This window comes from Micrasema longulum, unplaced genomic scaffold, assembly GCF_059751315.1.
Source record: "Micrasema longulum isolate JH-2025_06_02 unplaced genomic scaffold, ASM5975131v1 h1tg001572l, whole genome shotgun sequence".
Classification (NCBI taxonomy): domain Eukaryota; kingdom Metazoa; phylum Arthropoda; class Insecta; order Trichoptera; family Brachycentridae; genus Micrasema; species Micrasema longulum.
Genome location: NW_028278755.1, coordinates 3,800 through 22,058, shown reverse-complemented (window position 1 = coordinate 22,058; position 18,259 = coordinate 3,800). Strand labels below are relative to the sequence as shown.

The 18,259-nt window shown below is 32.6% G+C and overlaps 1 protein-coding gene across 1 annotated transcript in view; it reads right to left on the bottom strand.

The window, feature by feature from the left end:
• The window catches only part of Vinc (vinculin), a gene marked incomplete at its 5' end in the record, with an annotated part of 49,665 nt that extends 37,210 nt beyond the window's left edge, over nucleotides 1-12,455 (bottom strand). Inside the window, one exon of the mRNA XM_088236571.1 lies at nucleotides 12,348-12,455. Within this exon, the coding sequence (XP_088092697.1) occupies nucleotides 12,348-12,455 (108 nt within the window). The remainder of the gene's footprint in view (nucleotides 1-12,347) is intronic.
• Between the last annotated feature and the right edge of the window lie 5,804 nt (nucleotides 12,456-18,259).

Below are 18,259 nucleotides of genomic sequence, written 5' to 3'. Positions count from 1 at the left end.
CACATGATTTTATCGGTGTTAATAATATTTGATATTTCCCTTTTTTGTTATTTAGCAGTTGCTAACGCTATTGAAAATAAGTTATGAATTCACAATGCTAATCATTTGATCACTATAATAGAGTGATGAGAGACCAGGTAAAAGGAAGGAAAACAAAGATCAAAGATTTAGGCCATTTCACACGTATCATCCAAATCCACACGGCACGGTTAAATTAGGGTGGATTGACATTATTATATATTACATTATTTTATACTAAAAATTCAGCGGCTACTTTTAGGTGAAAAATCGGCAAAAGGAAATCGAGTGGATTTTAGTTAGCCTCATTGTACATTAAAAATAATTCAGCTTGCCCCACCACATACCACGAACCGCATCTAAGGACATAAGTCTCCTTGGCGGTGCCCACATACACGGAAAAGTTACTCGTTGCCGAACGAAAAAAGCTGCCCGAAGGAGCTCTCTGTAGTCTGGAAGCCTTAGCATCTTTGTGCTAAAAAAAGGTAATCCAGAAGTATATAATATGCACTTCATTGGATTTAGAAAAAGAGGGAAGTGAATTATTTACTGACTGGCATTAAATTTATTGGACATGGTCAATTTTCCGAAATGATAACAAAACTTTTTAAGAGCCTTGAAATTCTTGCCGGCATCGTGGTGTAATAGTCAGCGCATTTGCCTACCATGCAAGAGGTCTCGGGTTCGACTTCCGACATGGTTGACATGTAATATTATTTTAAAGGGTGTTTTTACACCTCGTGGCGTAATGGTCAAGGCATTTGCCTACCATGCAAGAGGTCTCGGGTTCGACTCCCGACATGGTTGACATGAAATATTATTTAAAAGGGTGTTTTTACACGAGAATATTTCATAGTCCCTAGACTGGTACCTGGAGCGTAAGAGTGATCACCGTACCTTCATGTAACAAAAAAGATCAAGATACGCTGCGATGGATGTACCAATGCAGTGCCCTATGCACCATTCGGTGCGGAAGGGGAATGATGATGATATTCTTTTTTGGAGCCACCAGCTCTGAATATCCGACAGGACCTATAACACGGCCACCGATAGTAGCGAGAAGCTCCATTCGGTAATCGTAGAGACGGGAAAAAGAACAAGATGCGTTCAGAAGATTGATTAGGATACCTGTAGCAGCACGAAGGGGAATCAGCAAATATTGAAAACAAATAATCTGTCATTAAATTTACCATGACCTGATAAAAACTGCGTAGTCCAGAGATCGGGGATAACCCAAGAAGATTTTAAGCGCTGACGGATCGAAGGAAAAAAGACAGGTAACCTTCGCTGGAGAGGAAGATTCCCATCGCGATTGCCAAGCATCAAGAAGAGCATTTAAAGACATTTTTTTTATCCGATTGAGACATTCATATCACACACTTCTTCTTTTACCAGGAAATGGCAGCATAGGCAGAATGGGGAATGTTGCACATTGTGTAAAGTGGCCACAAAAACCAGCCAATTTTTTTTTCAATTTTCAATTTTATTTATTCATATATTACATTATAAAATGGAATATCTTAATTCATACTTATAGAAATAATTAAAATAATTAGGTTAAATTAGGTACATATAAAAAAACACATAAGTATACATAATACCCAGCGAATAATATTTTTAAAAAGTAAGAGAATCTTGTAACGAAAAACTCCCTCAGAGACGTGAAAAATGTCAATGTCTGTGGCGGCCTCCGTGGTGTAGTGGTAAAGACGCTTGACTCACGCACGGAAGGTTTTGGGTTCGATTCCTGGTGAGAACACAAAAATTAAAATGTGATTTTTCTCAAGCCTGGGTGTTCTGTGATGTAATTCACCACTGTAATTGGGCCTCCTGGCAGTTGTGGTGCAAAAATAAAATTAAAATAAAATAAAAAAATGTCCAAAGTAATACTGTTCAACATAGAGATAGCCCTTCCAACAGGCATAAATAACCATTGGCAGATTGGTCATGTATATTGGAATGTGAAACAGTCTATGCTGACGCTGTCTAAGGTGTATTATTATTGTTTTTCGTTATATGTTTTTTTTTATTCATAAATTTCATAAAAAGTACATGTTTTTGTAACAATTTAAACATATCTACTTTAACACATCTAGTAAATGTTATCACTGTAACTCTCCAAAAAAAGAGACTTACTCCTGTGCTTGGAGAGTGACTTACACCGTTTAGGTTGTTTATTTATAAGAGTTTATATAATTTTAAATACGAGTACATGAAAAAGAAAAATAAAACCATAGGATATATAAAGAAAAAACATAAAACAATAATACATTCATACTAATTAAAATTTAATGTTGTTTATATTCAATATGATTTGTTTAAATTGGACATTGTCCTTAAATATGATAAATAAATAAATAAATAATTTAGGTAGGTAGGTTTTTATGTATAGTTTATTTTGGCATTGATCAATGTTCAGTTATTTAAACTCCTCATCTCCATTACTCGCGAGCTCTCAACACAGTGTCATATATTTATACAACTTGCAAATAGATCCACGCATAAAACTACAACATCGCATCTTCTGACAACCTCCAACTGGGACGGGATCACCACACCCAGCAACTAGCGAAATCCTACAGTGGCGACACCGGCGTGATACCAGGATGGTATCCAGCGAGACGCCTATAACCCAAAGGTGCAGAAGCCTTCTTCAATCGACACGTTTGGAAACACTCCACTCTACGCAGCATCTGCGGAGTATCCAGTTAACAGAAAACAACATGGTCACACAACTACGCCGATTACGCTCATCTTCGCAGATCTCGCCTAGTTTTACTGATTTCGCTCAACCGCAACGAACACGCTCAACTACACCGGGGTTGTCAGACTGGATCAAGCGAAAATAGGTAGATTCAGAGAAATAAATCGGTAGATTTCGGTGGATTCGGGGGATGAGGAGGAGGGGAGGGGAGCAAAAATAAATTTGACAGTTGTTGTTCAAAATTAAAGTGCCGTTTCGTCTAAGGCCGTTGCTTTAAATAGTCGAAAACGCATGATAAATGAACAATTGAAAACCAAAAGGACTCTAATATGTGAATCACCAAAATATATATAAAACCTGAAAATTTTTCACTCAAGATTCATTCGTGCATACCTAATAGTTTGTGCAAATGTGAAAATTTAGATCACATTACTTGAATAACTTACATCAGTAGTACTTCGCATTAAAATACAAGGGTCCTACAACAAGGAAAATATCTTCACCAGGTTATCAAGAGAAAAGCCTCATGTATCGTGAGATCACATCACTGGAAGGGGGGTACTGTGGGGTCCGTAGTCCATAATCGATGACACACACGTGTCAAATTAGTTCACCTGTAGACTAATGACCGACGATGCAACGTCATAATTTTCTATCGAATCCAATACATTCGTATAATGCAACTCTTATAGTATTGCACGTTAAACCGGGAGCATTATTCTGCGGCACATTCACATCATCCCTACCAAGAAGAAATGAACTAGAAAGGAACGTCGTCTATAAAGAGACCGCAGGACGCAGCCAATGTCAGTCAGCCCGTTCAGTTAGTCAGCCCAACCAGTTCAGTTCACGTCAGACCAGCTCGACGACGTCACTCTGTTCCAGCATGATGTAGTTTAAGTGCAGTCTCTTTGACCCAATATCGACGTAACACTCGTCCGACATAATTAATTATTTATTCGCCATGTAATAAATAAACATCGAACAGCAATCTCGTGTCTTCTCTGTCAATCTCTAACCGGGGTAGGAGCTTCAACCGACCCGTAACAACCTAAATCCTACAAATAATTTTCCGTTTTTGGTGGAGATTTCTGAGTTTGCCCCTTATACCCTCATATATTTATGTAAGCGCTACTCAAGCGGAAAACAAACACACTCACTGGTCATTCTAACTACAAAAATTCCAATAGATATTTGTTCAACAATTATAATAATCAGTTTGGTTACATTCCACTCCCATTTCAAAGATACATTCTTCATCAAACGGCTTCAATCTTCATCTGACTCGACATGACATTGACGAAGAGCAGATACTTATTTCAATGTGTTTCTTTTTCGGGTGATACCGTGTGTGCTGGATTTGTTCTGAGGTTTCGGCTACCATTGCAGGAGCCATCTTTAGAGTAAACTGAGTGTTTTTTATAAAAAAGTAAGTGTTTAAGTACTAGTAATTTGTACCGTGTCGCAGTCGGCAGTGGGCACATTTCTATTCATTTTTGCAGTATGTAGTGCTGGGAACCATGTTGAGTTTAATTTAAGCCCGTCGTCTTTGTTTATGTTATTTGGGTGTCTGTGTACTTCAATTGCCTCTTTTATTATTCGTGCACTGTAATTACTGGGTTTATGTAAAATTTTCTGTTCAAAGGCGAAAAAATGTCAGGTGTCTATAAAGTGTTCCGCTATTGCAGATTTGTCAGGGTGCCCAAGTTTACACGCTCTTTTGTGTTCGTCAATCCTTTTCTTTGCTGTGCGCCCTGTTTTGATAAAGTGTACATAGGACAAACAAACCTATTTAGATATTTATTTATTTATTTAACGGCTTGTGCCTTTAACCATGGTATAATAACGCGCTACCGCTTACAGAGCCACCCATACGCAAAAAAAAATCTAGAATTATCAATCACAAAGTTAGCTATAGTTTGCAGCCATAGAATTATAATAGTCCCTCGTTTTCTTGTGCTGTTGAACAGATCTTGATGGGCAGAAGACATATTAGCATATTTAAAAAAATATTTAGAACGAAGAAATTTTTTAAAAAGAAAATATTAAAAAATCAAATGGTTGCTTATTTCTTCAGGGGAGAAGCGAGGGGGGCGCCGCCGCGCGGTTGACGGTATATCAGACCCCCCTCCTCCTCGTTTCACCCCTGCAGAAGTAAGCAACCATTTGTTTTTTTTTAATATTTTATTTTTGTAAATTTTATTCGATCTAAAAATGTATTTTAATGTGCCAATATGTCTTCTTGCTCATACTGATCATCGTAGTTTCGGATGTGACAGGGTTTATAACACCTCGCATACTTTATATATAAATATATTAATGATTGTTCAATCCTTACATTTGATGAGCTATGCATTTTAAATATAAAAAAAAATAGTTTTTTTTTGTTATTGTTATATTAGTATGGAACTACTTATACTTCCAAAATAAAATAAAATAAAATAAAAATAAAAAAAAAGATAAAAAATCTCCATCTTATAACAGGCTGAGCTATATTCGATGGATACTATCCTAACCAGAGGGCGCTCTATATTCATTTACTAATACAATAGTTTTACATAGATTCCCTGGTATTAAATATGTATACTTATTAATGCAATAAATTTATAAAATAAAAAATAAAAATAAAGGAAAAACTAAAATATTGAGGAAGGGACATTTCATACGTGATTTGAATGTATGCATATCCATGTGTATGTATGTGTGTATATTTATGTATATATATAAATATATTTAATATCTTATTGTATACCCATATACTCGTACTTATGTGGGTAAATTACCTTATTTTAACTTATTATAGTCTTTCTTATGTTATTCTTACTTTTACTTCATTTATATACTTATGTTACACCACTGCACTTACGAGTAAATGTAAAATCCCATAAAGCGTATAAATAAATAAATAAAATAAAATATAAAAAATAAAAAACATATTAACTCTTAAAAGACTGTGATAAATAATCCCTTTGCGCGCGGTGATGTAACATCGTGTTACCGCTAATAAAAGACGGAATATTCTAAACTTCAGACATTTGAAAAAAAAAATAACATGGAGACATTCTTTTTAATAATTATTTTTCCATAATTTATGCGAATAAACATATAATTTAACCTTGTTATAGGAAAATAAATTAAAAATCACAAATACGCCGCTCATGTTACGCGCGTGCGTCCCTCGTCACTGTCATCAACCGACTGAAGACTGAATCTGTTTTTTTATTGTTTTTATTTTATTTATTTTTTTGTTTTTTGTAATAAACATAAGTGATAAAACAGAGTATTCAAAAAAAAAACCATAATTACATAGCAATGAAATACATATTAATAGTAAAAATAGTAAACAAAAAAATCCCACAAAGGCATGGCCTGTTCGTGGGTATACAAGAAAATGCTAATGAATTTTTGCTTCTATAATAAATAATGGACAGTTATAATTTTTGTGTAACATAAGAAAGAAAATGTAAAATATTATGTAAAAGATTAAATGGCATTTTTTTGTTATAGTAATTAAAAAAGGAAATAAACAATATTTAAAAAAAATATTCCTTATTATTTAAGGGCAACAAAATAAATCATAAAAAAAGAGTTCATATCTGTAGTTTGAATCCAGGATAGTGCATGTTTTTTAAAAGAAGGAAAATTTTGAAAAATATTTGGGCCTATAAAATATGCATGTCTCTGTGCGAGCCTCGTTTTACAATGTGGTATTTCTAACACACGATTCCTTCTTTGACTTGATATATTTGAATTGCTTGTAAATAAATTTTGGTTCTTAAATATATATTTTAAACATTGAAAACAATATATTTGTCTTAGGTCTAAAAGTTTATCTTCTTGGAACAATTAGAAAGAAAATTTTAGTCAACACCCGCCGCAGAACAGCGTTTGTCTCCCTTGTTGTGACTTATATCTTCGTGCTCTCTCTTGTATAAAGTATCTGTATAGATGTGTTGCTGAATTAGCGGGCATTCATTCTTCGCGTAGCAAGGATAAATATTTTTTGTATTAACATTTAGCATAGTTACACAAATTTTACTTTCCAAATCGGGTGTGAAAATGTCCATTTGAGGATTACAAAAAAAAAAAATATAATTTTTTTAATAAGAGAGATATATCAAGTCTTGTGTCCTATGTCGACTGATATGATATCACAACTACACAAGAATTAACGAAAACCTCTAGTCATCCTCGATATTTATGAATCAATGAGTTTATTAATTTTCACCGTAATGTGTAACATGTGGAAGCTGTCGGTCGTAGTTTTCAGTTTGTTTCTTCGTCAGGACGTCAGACGCCAGACGCCGGACGCCGGACGGTGACGATAGACAGGCAGAGACAGACGCAGGCGGTGAGTCAGAGACGGCGCGAGATGATAAAATACGAACGTATTTTCTGCCATTAGATTCTCCAGTAAGGCCTATTTCACACAATGGTAAATATCCACACGGCACGATAAAATATCACAGCGTCACGTTAATGCGAAGTTAGTGGGCCTTTAATTTTTTTATGTGTCGTAATCAGCGCTATGATTTATTAAAGTTTTGCATTTTAAAAATTACTGTAAAACCTCTATATAACGGACTAATTGGGCGGAGGGAGTGTCCGTTTATTTATTTATATATCAACGGTTCAAAGAACCTTTTACAATAAAAAGTTTTACAGAAATAATCAGAGCAGTGAACAATTCATTATGTAATATATAATATGAAATATTACTTTATAATTCAACTAAATAATCAAAACTAAACGAATTAGTATTTTTTTTAAACTGCAAAAAAGTAAAAAAGAAACATACAAATATAAGATGACAAACAAAAGACAACAAATTGAAGTGAGAAAACCTTATGTTCTAAATATAAATATAGCAAATTAAAATTGAGAATAATTTAACATAAACATAAAGTGACTAGTATTTAGCTAGGTTATAATGAAAAAGAAAAATATTGCTACAATAAGATTTTATAAATAATACGTTTTTTGGATCCATATGAAAGCCTTAATAATCTTAATAACACCTTTATTTTATCAGTTGGTTGGAAGAAGTTGGAATTTGGCAATAAATCCACAAATGTATAATTTATATATAAGTGTAATTATAAATGTATAATTTATATATATCAAAAATAGGTTTCAAAAATAAAAAAAACATTTTTATTGACAATATTCACACCGTATTTAGATAGAACTAAACAATACAAAACACGAACAAAATTATATTTATTGCATTCAGACACTCGTGAAGTGACGTTGCTGTTTGATATCGACGAACTTGCTTTCAGTAATCCTGCTTTGAAAAAGGAATCAAGTTTTGTGTGCACTTTTGAAGTCGGAATTGAGTGAGTGAGTTCGAAACCTACGCGTTATAATATAAGGGAATCCCCTAATATACTATCGCTCCAGCTAGGTGCAGTCAACGAGCAGGACATGTCTTAAATTCTAGTGCTAGACGTATGAAGTGATTATCATGGCCGCTAAAAATTGTTTTATTTATTTATTTAAAAAAAGAAAAAAGAAATTAGTTCAATCTGTCGGTTAATGGCAGTAAGCGGGGGTCCACGCTAGTTATATGACCGGTTATTTACGATTTTTAATGAATTTTGCTATGAGAGACCTAAATTATGTATTTTATTTTATTATTATTATATTTATTATTAAATTAAAATTAATATTATTAAACGAGTTGTATAATTTTTAGTTTGAATGTTTGTTTCTAAATCTTGGGTAATTAAAAAAAAAAAAAATATATAATTAAACCAAATATGTTCATATTATAAGTTTTGTAAAGGGCAATTTTGCCGTATATGTAAATAAAATAAAGATTCATAAAAAAATACAGATTCACGAAGTATTTATTATCTTCTGTAAAGTTATCGTTTTGTAACATACGTTGTATTCTGGATGGATGTGGTTGGATTAATATTTAATGGATATATATTTTTTATGGTTATATTAATTTATTTAATGCCAGGCAAATGCAATAACCAGTACACCATGAGGCCGACTAATCCCCACAAGATTTTCTTATGCGGGATTTTTACATAAGAGTAGCCGCAACATAATATTTTTTTAAAATACTAAATAATATAACAAATGTCAATCCACCCTAAACTTGCCGTGCCGTGTTAATTTGGAGGATACGTGTGAAGTGGGTCTATGTTTATAATATAATACGCGATACGAGGAGCGGCCAAAAAATTTGTTCCCGAAATATTACAAAAAAAACTGTTTGAAATGAATAGCAACAGAGAAGGAAAACGATTTACAAAAGGAAGTATGGAAGTTTAGGTATTTAGAGAGCTATTGACCTGTCATTGGCTGGACTAAGTGGTCACTTCACACACTGCGTTACAATCATTATCATTCCTTGTCCACTCCCTAGTTGGAGCATATAGTGTCCACGAAGATCCTTCGGGCATCTCTGTCGGCTGCCAGCTCCTGGGCATCCTCTCAAGTCAAGTTCGCGTCCCGTAGTTCCGACATAAACTGCCGACGAACAGTCAGCAGTAGACGTCCAGGACGTCGAGAACCTGATGCCTTGTGAAGTAGGCAGGCGAGGTTAAGGCTTGCAGAAGACATCCACAGTATACGGCTCAGCCAACCATATCGCATCCGCTTAATGATATTTGTCATCGGAGATTTCTGCGTCCGTTCTCTTATTACTTCATTCCTTACAAATCAAACCACCGCACATCCAAGATTCTTCCGAGACATCTATTATTTAAACTTAGAATTTAGTTGTTTTGGGCCCGAGTAAGATGCCACGATTTGCATCTGTAGAGGAGAATAGGTAATATGCAGGCGTTATTTAGGCGGCATTTGGTTTTCACTGAGTAAATATCATACCTTTGAATGCGGCGCCTGCTAGCCGCACTCCTAGTTACTTTTGCAGTCTGCCATTTTCCGTAACATTCATCATTCTGCCAATATTTAAACATATCCTCAACTCTTCCACCTGTTGACTTTCGTGAAGTAAAATAGCTGAGACGTTTATTAATGTGAGTGAGATTCATCTGGCTGAATTATTTCACCTACTAGGCAACGCCTGAAAATGCTTTTTTTTATTTTGAACAGCGGCCGAATGGTGTGTAAAGTGGCCACTTAAACCAGCCAATGACAGGTCATAAGCCCTGTAAATGCCTACACTTTCATATTTCCTTTTCAAAAATGTTTTCTTAATAACGTCATAGGGAATGAAACACTGTAAATAAAAGTTTATAAGATTTTTATTAATTCACTGTCTTATTTTTTCCATTTTCAAAAATCATTTTTTTCTTTTATTATTTTTTAACCAATTTCTTTAGATTTCATACTTTATCATTAATGTATTGTTTGTAACAGATTGTAAGCGAGAATAAAGGGTAAAGGGTTTAGAAACATTAAATTAATATTTATTTCAAATAAAATTTACTAACTTATTACGGCTTTTTAGGTTATGCCCGCGTTAGCAATAATTAACAACAACAAAAAACAAACTTAAAATACTCGTAAATAATATAATACTAAAGTAAAATTGACAAATAACAATTTAAAAAATTAAAAATAACATTAAATAAACACATTATAAACATTATATATATTGTACAGCAGAACTCCAACTATCCTGATCAATTAGGACCGGACCCCCTTCGGATAACAAAAAAATCAGATAATTGTTTTTTCCGAAAAAAGGGTTTATTTTAATTAATCACTGAATGTATGTTGAAAATAAAAATGAATGATTGAAAATGAAAAACGAGCTTTTAATTAATTAAATGAAAAGACAATACTTTTACGTGTTAAGCGTAGTTTCAAGCGCTGTAAATTAGAGTCATTGCTTGCTGAACATCTCGGTCAAAGTAAGCTGTTTGACTGTTATCATCCGTTTTCGGACAGCCAAGTCGTTATTTTGCGAATCGCAGTACATTTCAGTCTTTTTTTTTTTCTGAAATTCTAAAAGCCAGTTCTACTGTATGTTAACTTTGTATGTATGTCCAGTAATCAGTTCCTTAGTAAAATAAATAAATCCAGCCTTGTCTACAAACATTTTGACATACTAAGAATATTGTTAAAATTTGGAGCTCATTTAAAAAACATTTCAGTTTGATTTTTTTTTTAATTATGTACTTCACATCATAAATTAAAAAGGTGCATTCAACTCGCAAAAAAATCTTTTGAATCTTGCCTCACTCCTTCAGTTCTGAGTTCAGACCAGTTTATTAGATGCAAGGAATTTATTATTCCCGTCATTGGGGCAGATCACAAGACTGATTTATCTCGTAAACTCGGCGGACTGTAGGGCCACGTTTATACGACTCGACGACAGGTCACCCCAGAGGGCCAGTGAAGTAGTTACTCAAGTATGGCATCGACATAATTCCAGGAACCCTATAAACAGCTTGGCCAACGCGTCCAGAAGCCATAGATTTATTTACGAGTCTTATTTTATGTTTATTTTATATATTTAAACGCCAGTAGCGGGCTTTTGCATTTATGAAAATTATTACATAAGTAGGTTTATATATTTGTATACAAATATAAATAATGGATAAAAAATAATAAAAAAACCATAATGGGACTCGAAGACAAAATGGCTAAATGCCTCAATAAATTATTATACCCTTAATAAAAATACAGCGGCCTCCGTGATGTAGTGGTAAAGATGCTCGACCTACACACGGAAGGTTCTGGATTAAATTCCCGGTTAGAACACAAAAATAAATGTGATTTTTCTCAAGCCTGGGTGTTCTGTGATGTAATTTACCACTGTAATTAGGCTTCCTGTCCTGTTATGTTGCAAAAAAATCATTTATTAAAATGTTGCTATTGAACAGCACAAGACATCAATAAATGTAAATTAAGTGCTTAATTTATATAGTCTCTGAATAAGCAATTGAACATAATATTTAGTACTGTCTACATAATTTTTTTAAAAATTATTATTTGCCTCAGAGGGAGACGATTACTACAGACCCTATAAAAGCTCGAAAGAGCAATTCAAAACAAACGGAGGGGAATGCCGACAAAGGGAGTGTGTTTGTTGCACGACAACGCCCACCCGCACATGGCTAACGTCACCAAGGCGCGTTTGAACTCGTTTAGTCGGAACGTTTTAAACCACCCTGCATACTCCCTTGACTTAACGCCTGTAGATTTTCATATGTTCACCTTCCTGAAGACTCTAACCGATGAGGAGGTGAAACAAGAGGTCTTGAAGTGGACGAAGGACACGGCGGGAGAGTTCTATGAGGAGGGCATCAAAAAGCTTGTGGCACGACTTACAACCTGCATAGAGCGGGAAGGCGACTACGTAGAAAAATAAGTCATTTAAATACAAGCAATGTACTGTAATTTTTTTTAGTATTTTTTTTAAGTACAAAAATTGAGTACTCTTACTTTATGGATATGCCTCGTACATAATACGTAGTGTAATACTTGAATATTTTTTTGTGTTTTTATGGGAAAATAACAAACAAAAAATATATAAAACAAAATAAAATAACAAAAATCAAAATATAAAAAAATCTTTGGTTAAAAACAAATTAAATCAAGTTTTAAAAAATATATTTATATTTTTTAAATTAAACAAAACATGATAACAATAAGAAAGATATTAACAAAAAATAAATAAAATAAAATATCTTACCTTGACAAGATTGTTAACTGCATGAGACACGGCTTGCACCGGTCTGTTGAGGTCTGGCATGGCGTTCCCATCTTCAGCTTCCTCGTGGAGTATCACAAGCCTGGAAACCTGCAATTGGAGACACGTAAATTACATGAAGGGGCCATAGTCAATTACTTATTGTGCAATTACTTATTGTGCAGTTTCTTGTACCATAATTAAATCGATCCACGTTAAAGGGACACAAGTCCATAGACTCAAAGTTTGAGAAAAACGATAAAAACTGTCTTTAGAATTTTTTTAAGGAACTTATTTCATATTTGTAATGAATATTTCGATATACTCGTAAATAAGTAATAACTAGTTTATAAAAAATATTATTTTGTTGGTAAGTTTTTTTATTACTACTACTACTACATCACGCCATTTAGGCACTGTAGGCAGAGAGAATTGACCGCCACACACGTCTAACTTGGCATTCATTCCTAGCTTCTTCCACATTCCATACACATACATCATATACACATACATCCCCTTCAGTTTTGACTGATTTTGACATGACCAGACTTAAGATTTTGGTTTATCTGATCATGCCACGTCTTCCTTGGTCGTCCTCGTCTCACGTTACCGTTCATTTTCGCCATATATACATGTTTTACCATTCTTTCGTCGTCTATTCGTTCTACGTGACCAAACCATTTTAGAGACCCTTTTTTAATCTTATAAATTTTACTTTACTCAGATGTACAGTCTTACCTGATTTCATAAAAATATTAAAAAATCCACGGACTTCGTAATTTTTAATTCCGCAAAAACGGTCATTCCATTGGCCACGCCCCTAATACGTCACGATTCATGTTTATTTGTTCCTGGCCATTGAAATTAGTTTAGAACATCATCACGAATCTTAACGTCACAACAGACAAGGCCAAACATGTCGCGTTTTTCTTAAAACGTATTTTTATTAAATTTCTTTTTTACATTTATCTATGAAAACATTTCTTCACAGTATGCATATTTATTCATTTTATTCATTTTATTTATTTTTTTTGTTTATTTTGTTTATTTTATTTATTTCATTTATTTCATTTATTTCATTTATTTCATTTATTTCATTTATTTCATTTATTTCATTTATTTCATTTATTTTATTTATTTTATTTATTTAATTTATTTTATTTATTTTATTAACATAAACGGCAAATCTGCCTTTTACAAACTTTTATAATAATAACATATTTGGTTTTATATATTTATTTTTTTTAAACATAAATTTCCTTATACCCAAGATTTATAAAAAAAAAATTAAACCAAAAATTATACAAGATTTATATTTTAAAAAATAACCTAAACATTATACAGCATATTCAGTAGAAAGATTAAATAAAAAAACATTCTACACTAAAACAACAAGAAAATCATAAGCACTGGTTCACACAGCTAGGCAAAGGGAACAAAAAACTGTATATATATATTTTATGAAATGCATGAATAAATAAATATTATTACCATTCACCATCTTTCAAAAAGTTCAAAAGGTCTGTTCTATGGGAACAATACCCTACACTAAATATATAAGATACGTGGGAATAACTATTGCCGAGTTCATGAAGTCTATTTAATACGGCATTACAAGTATACCCTGTCCGTGAATTGTTGCTACAAAAAATTGTTGTTGACTTCGAAAATACAATCAATTATTCTTAATCCATTTCATATATTTTTATCGGTATTCGTAGTATGCGATATGTCCCTATCATCTTCCGATCAGCATCTATAATGATTTTCAAGTGTTCTTGAAACTTTGCCATACAATTAAATGCTCTATTTTTTACCGCGCGAAAGAATTCATTTTTAATCAAATTTCCTGTCCTAGGCAACGCCTGAAAACAATTTTCCAATTTTTAAACTTCTTCTTGGACCAGTTGGTTTCATTACAATGTTTGATGTATGTGTATGTGACTAGTATGTGAAATAATTCAGTCAGATGAATCTCTTCACAACAATAAAGGTTTCAGCTCTTTAACTTCACTAAAATCAACAAATGGATGAATTGAAGAAATATGGATGTTCAAACATAGGCAAATGGCGAAAGTTACACGGTGTGTAAAGTGGCCACTTGAACCAGCCAATGACAGGTCATAAGCCCAGTAAACGCCTAGACTTCCATATTCTCTTATTTAAGGTATTCTCCATCCCTGTTGTAATTTGTTAATCTTAATGACTCCCGAGGGGGTGAAATCCAGTCTTTTGTCTACGAACATTTGGAAACTCAAATATTTTTTTAATGAATTGTTGAACGACAAAGTTAACGCTTTAAATATTAACAAAATTTCAACTTTAATTTTTTTTATTTATTTATTAATAACAAATAAAAATACAATATTACAACTAAATACAATTTTTTACATTTATCAAATACATTTATTTACATTAACGTTTCCCATTACGTAAAAGAATTAAACAATTCTTGTGTACATAATGGGGAGTGACGTCTTACAATAGTTTATTTTATTTTAATTAATAATATTTTTAGGATAACATAAGTATTTTTTTTTTAAATATATAAACGATGTTTTCAATCAGTGTTACATAAAAAAGAATTATAGATGTCATTTTTCACTTCTTTCTTAAATATATTGTATTCCTGACTGTACTTTTTATTATCTTTGTTTATTTCATTAAAGAAAAATATTCCTCTGTAAGTATAATGATGTTGTGCAGTAGTTGTTTTTAATTTAGGAATTAAGATATTACCACCTGTTCTAGGTCGCGTACTTACGTTTTGTGACCTAGAAATACTACTATTTATTTTATCTTCATGTATTTGAAGCAAACAATTCTTTTTATATAGCAATTTTATATCTAAAATCCTTAATTTTTTAAATAATTGAACAGTGGTAAAAGTAGACGGTTTTTTCAAAATAACATTTATAATTAATTTTTGTATTTTTTCGACCGGTAAAATATTTGTTTTAAAAGCACCACCCCATCCGATTATTCCGTACTGCAATATGGATTGGGCGAATGCAAAGTAAATCGATTTTAATTTTTCGATTGTTAATATATTCCTTAATCTAATAAATACATACATATATAAGTTTTCTCATTTTATTTACAATATTATTTATTTGCTTCATCCATTTTATATTTTTATCAATTATAATGCCTAAAATTTTATGTTATTTTTTCAGTGATTTGAAGGCAATTATCATTATGAAACTGATATCCTTCGTTGCATTTTGTTGTGTGGATACAAATATTTATGGGAGGTATAACTTGTTCTTTCAGTGTAAAAGTGATGTAATATGTTTTTTCAGTATTCAGAGACAAAATATTGTCATCGAACTATTTTTTAAATTTATTAATATCTATATTTGATTTTAAATTAAATTCGTCCCATAAAGATCCCCTTATAAAGAGTACGGTATCATCAGCATATATATATATAATAAATAAAACTAAAAACTCTTTCAATTCTTGCATATTTGTGATTTTCGCGTTGACCCGACGCCATATTGATCTTTGGCGGTAAAATATTGATTTATCTAAAACAAAAGCCTTTAGAATATTCTAGAATCTATTTATGTCCTTGTCACGCCAAAGGAAAACGGATATCAATTGTCTCGTTTTCTCTATAGTCTTTATTAGTAGTGGCGTCTCGCGATCGTTTGTTTGCTTCCCGCCAATTTGGCGTATGTTTGCATTTTAAATTTTCAAACAGCGACAGGAAATGAACGTTCTAAATTTAAAGCCGGCCGACCAATCAACGTGAGCTCGAGATTTAAAAAAATAAGTCAAAAGAGTGAAAAAATATTATCAATTGTGTTTGAGGAACGGGTTTTTAGGTTCCGGGGTACGCGGACTCCAGATCACACCAGAAGATAGTTTCAAGCTCTTGAATTTTATAAATAGACGAAGGTGCATATTTTTAATGAGGATGTTAAGCCCTACGGGAAATTGGATACAAAAAATGTTTTCTTCCGCGCGGTAAAAATTAGAGCATTAAATTATATGGCAACACTTATGTATAGAAGTGAATCATGGAACTGGCGATCTCTTAGACGAATGTGTGGGAAATCAATGAATGACAGGGTTAGGAATTATGAAATCAGGCGGGAGTGTAAATCTGAGTCAGGTATAATTGATAAGATTAAGAAAGAGTCTCTGAGATGTATTGGACATGAAGAACGAATGGAAGACGAAAGAACGGTAAAATAAGTATATATGGCGAAAATGGACGGTAACGTGAGACGAGGACGACCAAGGAAGACGTGGCATGCTCAGATAAATCAAAATCTTAAGTCTGGTCATGGCAAAAGCAGGCAGAACGGAAGGGCACGTATGACAGCATAAATGATTGTGGAAGAAGCTAGAAATGTGTGCCAGGATAGACGTGTAAACCGGTAAATTTTCTCTGCCTACCTCTACAGTGAAATGGCGTGATGGTAGTAGTAGTAGTAGTAGCAAAAGTTTCTTGAAAATGTAGTATGATTTTCAGTCATACCAAAATAATATTAACTGACATTCAATACATTTTTGAAAATCGTATTCATGAATAAAGTGCACCTCTGTTGGTGAGAAGAGCCGAGTTTGACATTTGCAAAAAGAATTCTACATTTGAAAATTAATTATTTTATGTTTTGGAATTCAACCATAAACAAGAACCTAGGTACCTACTTAAAAGTATTTTTCCAAGCTAATATCAGGCAAGCCAACGTTCGGGCAGGACAACGTCTGTCGGGTCCGCTAGTGTTGATATAAAATGATAAGATTTACAAAATGATTCAATAGAATTGAATAGTATTTAGATTACTATCATTAACAAATTTTTCGATTCCTCACTTCCAATGTCCGTCTACAATACCGAATGCATTCGATTATTTTTATTCGAATAAAATATATCTAGTCATAAAGCCCGTGTTTCGAACCTAATACCTAATACCCACGCCCTTCCCCCTCCTCTCCTAACACAGAGAACTGGGTGAATGTCTCCCTCCGAATATGGCGACGAAGGTTGTCACCGCCATATTTGTATATAAGTACTATAGCAATGGCAGATACGATGAAATTATATCGAATGAATCAGTGACTATAAAATGAGATAACGAGATGATCATTCTAGATTTTACAATGTTTGTTCTATTGCGAGAATAGACGAGTATCTCACATCCGATAAAATACAGTCATAACTAAAAAAAACATTTCCTAAAATTAAAAATAAAATAGGAATCGAAGAACCTTCAAAATATAAATAAATTTACTACACTAAAAGTACAAAAAAATATTTTCAATAAAAAATAAAATAATGATTTAAAAAAATTATTTATTAACATACATCTTTAATATTAATAAAATAATTAACCCCCTAATTCAAACTGAGAATTTTACTTCTTGTCACTTTATAATTTTTTTTTGAATTATGATTATTTTTTATTATTTTTATTAATGTTAACATACTCATAAATTTTTACACTTTTAACATTTATGTTTTTTACTAAAACTAAAATCCCTTCAAGCCACTTTCTGTAGCTTGTTGGTGGAGATTTATATAAATACTTACTCAATTATTAACATATACAACAGAGATGAAGAACATTTTAGAGAAGGTAATATGGAAGTCTAGGCATCTACAGGGCTTTTGACCTGTCATTGGCTGGTTCAAGTGGCCACTTTAACACTGTGTAACATTCACCATTCTGCCCATATTTGAACGTCTATATTCCTTCAATTCTTTCGTGAGTTGATGTTCGCGAAGAAAACAAAAAAAAAACTTTTTTTTTTATTCATAACATAATATTTCATGCAATATGAAGCAAAAAAATAATTTTGTTTACTTAGATAAGGAAGTTCAGTGGCTTTTTTATTGTTTATTATTTGTGAATAGACTATTAAACAAAGCCAAACATTTTTTTTCAATTTTTAAATATCGT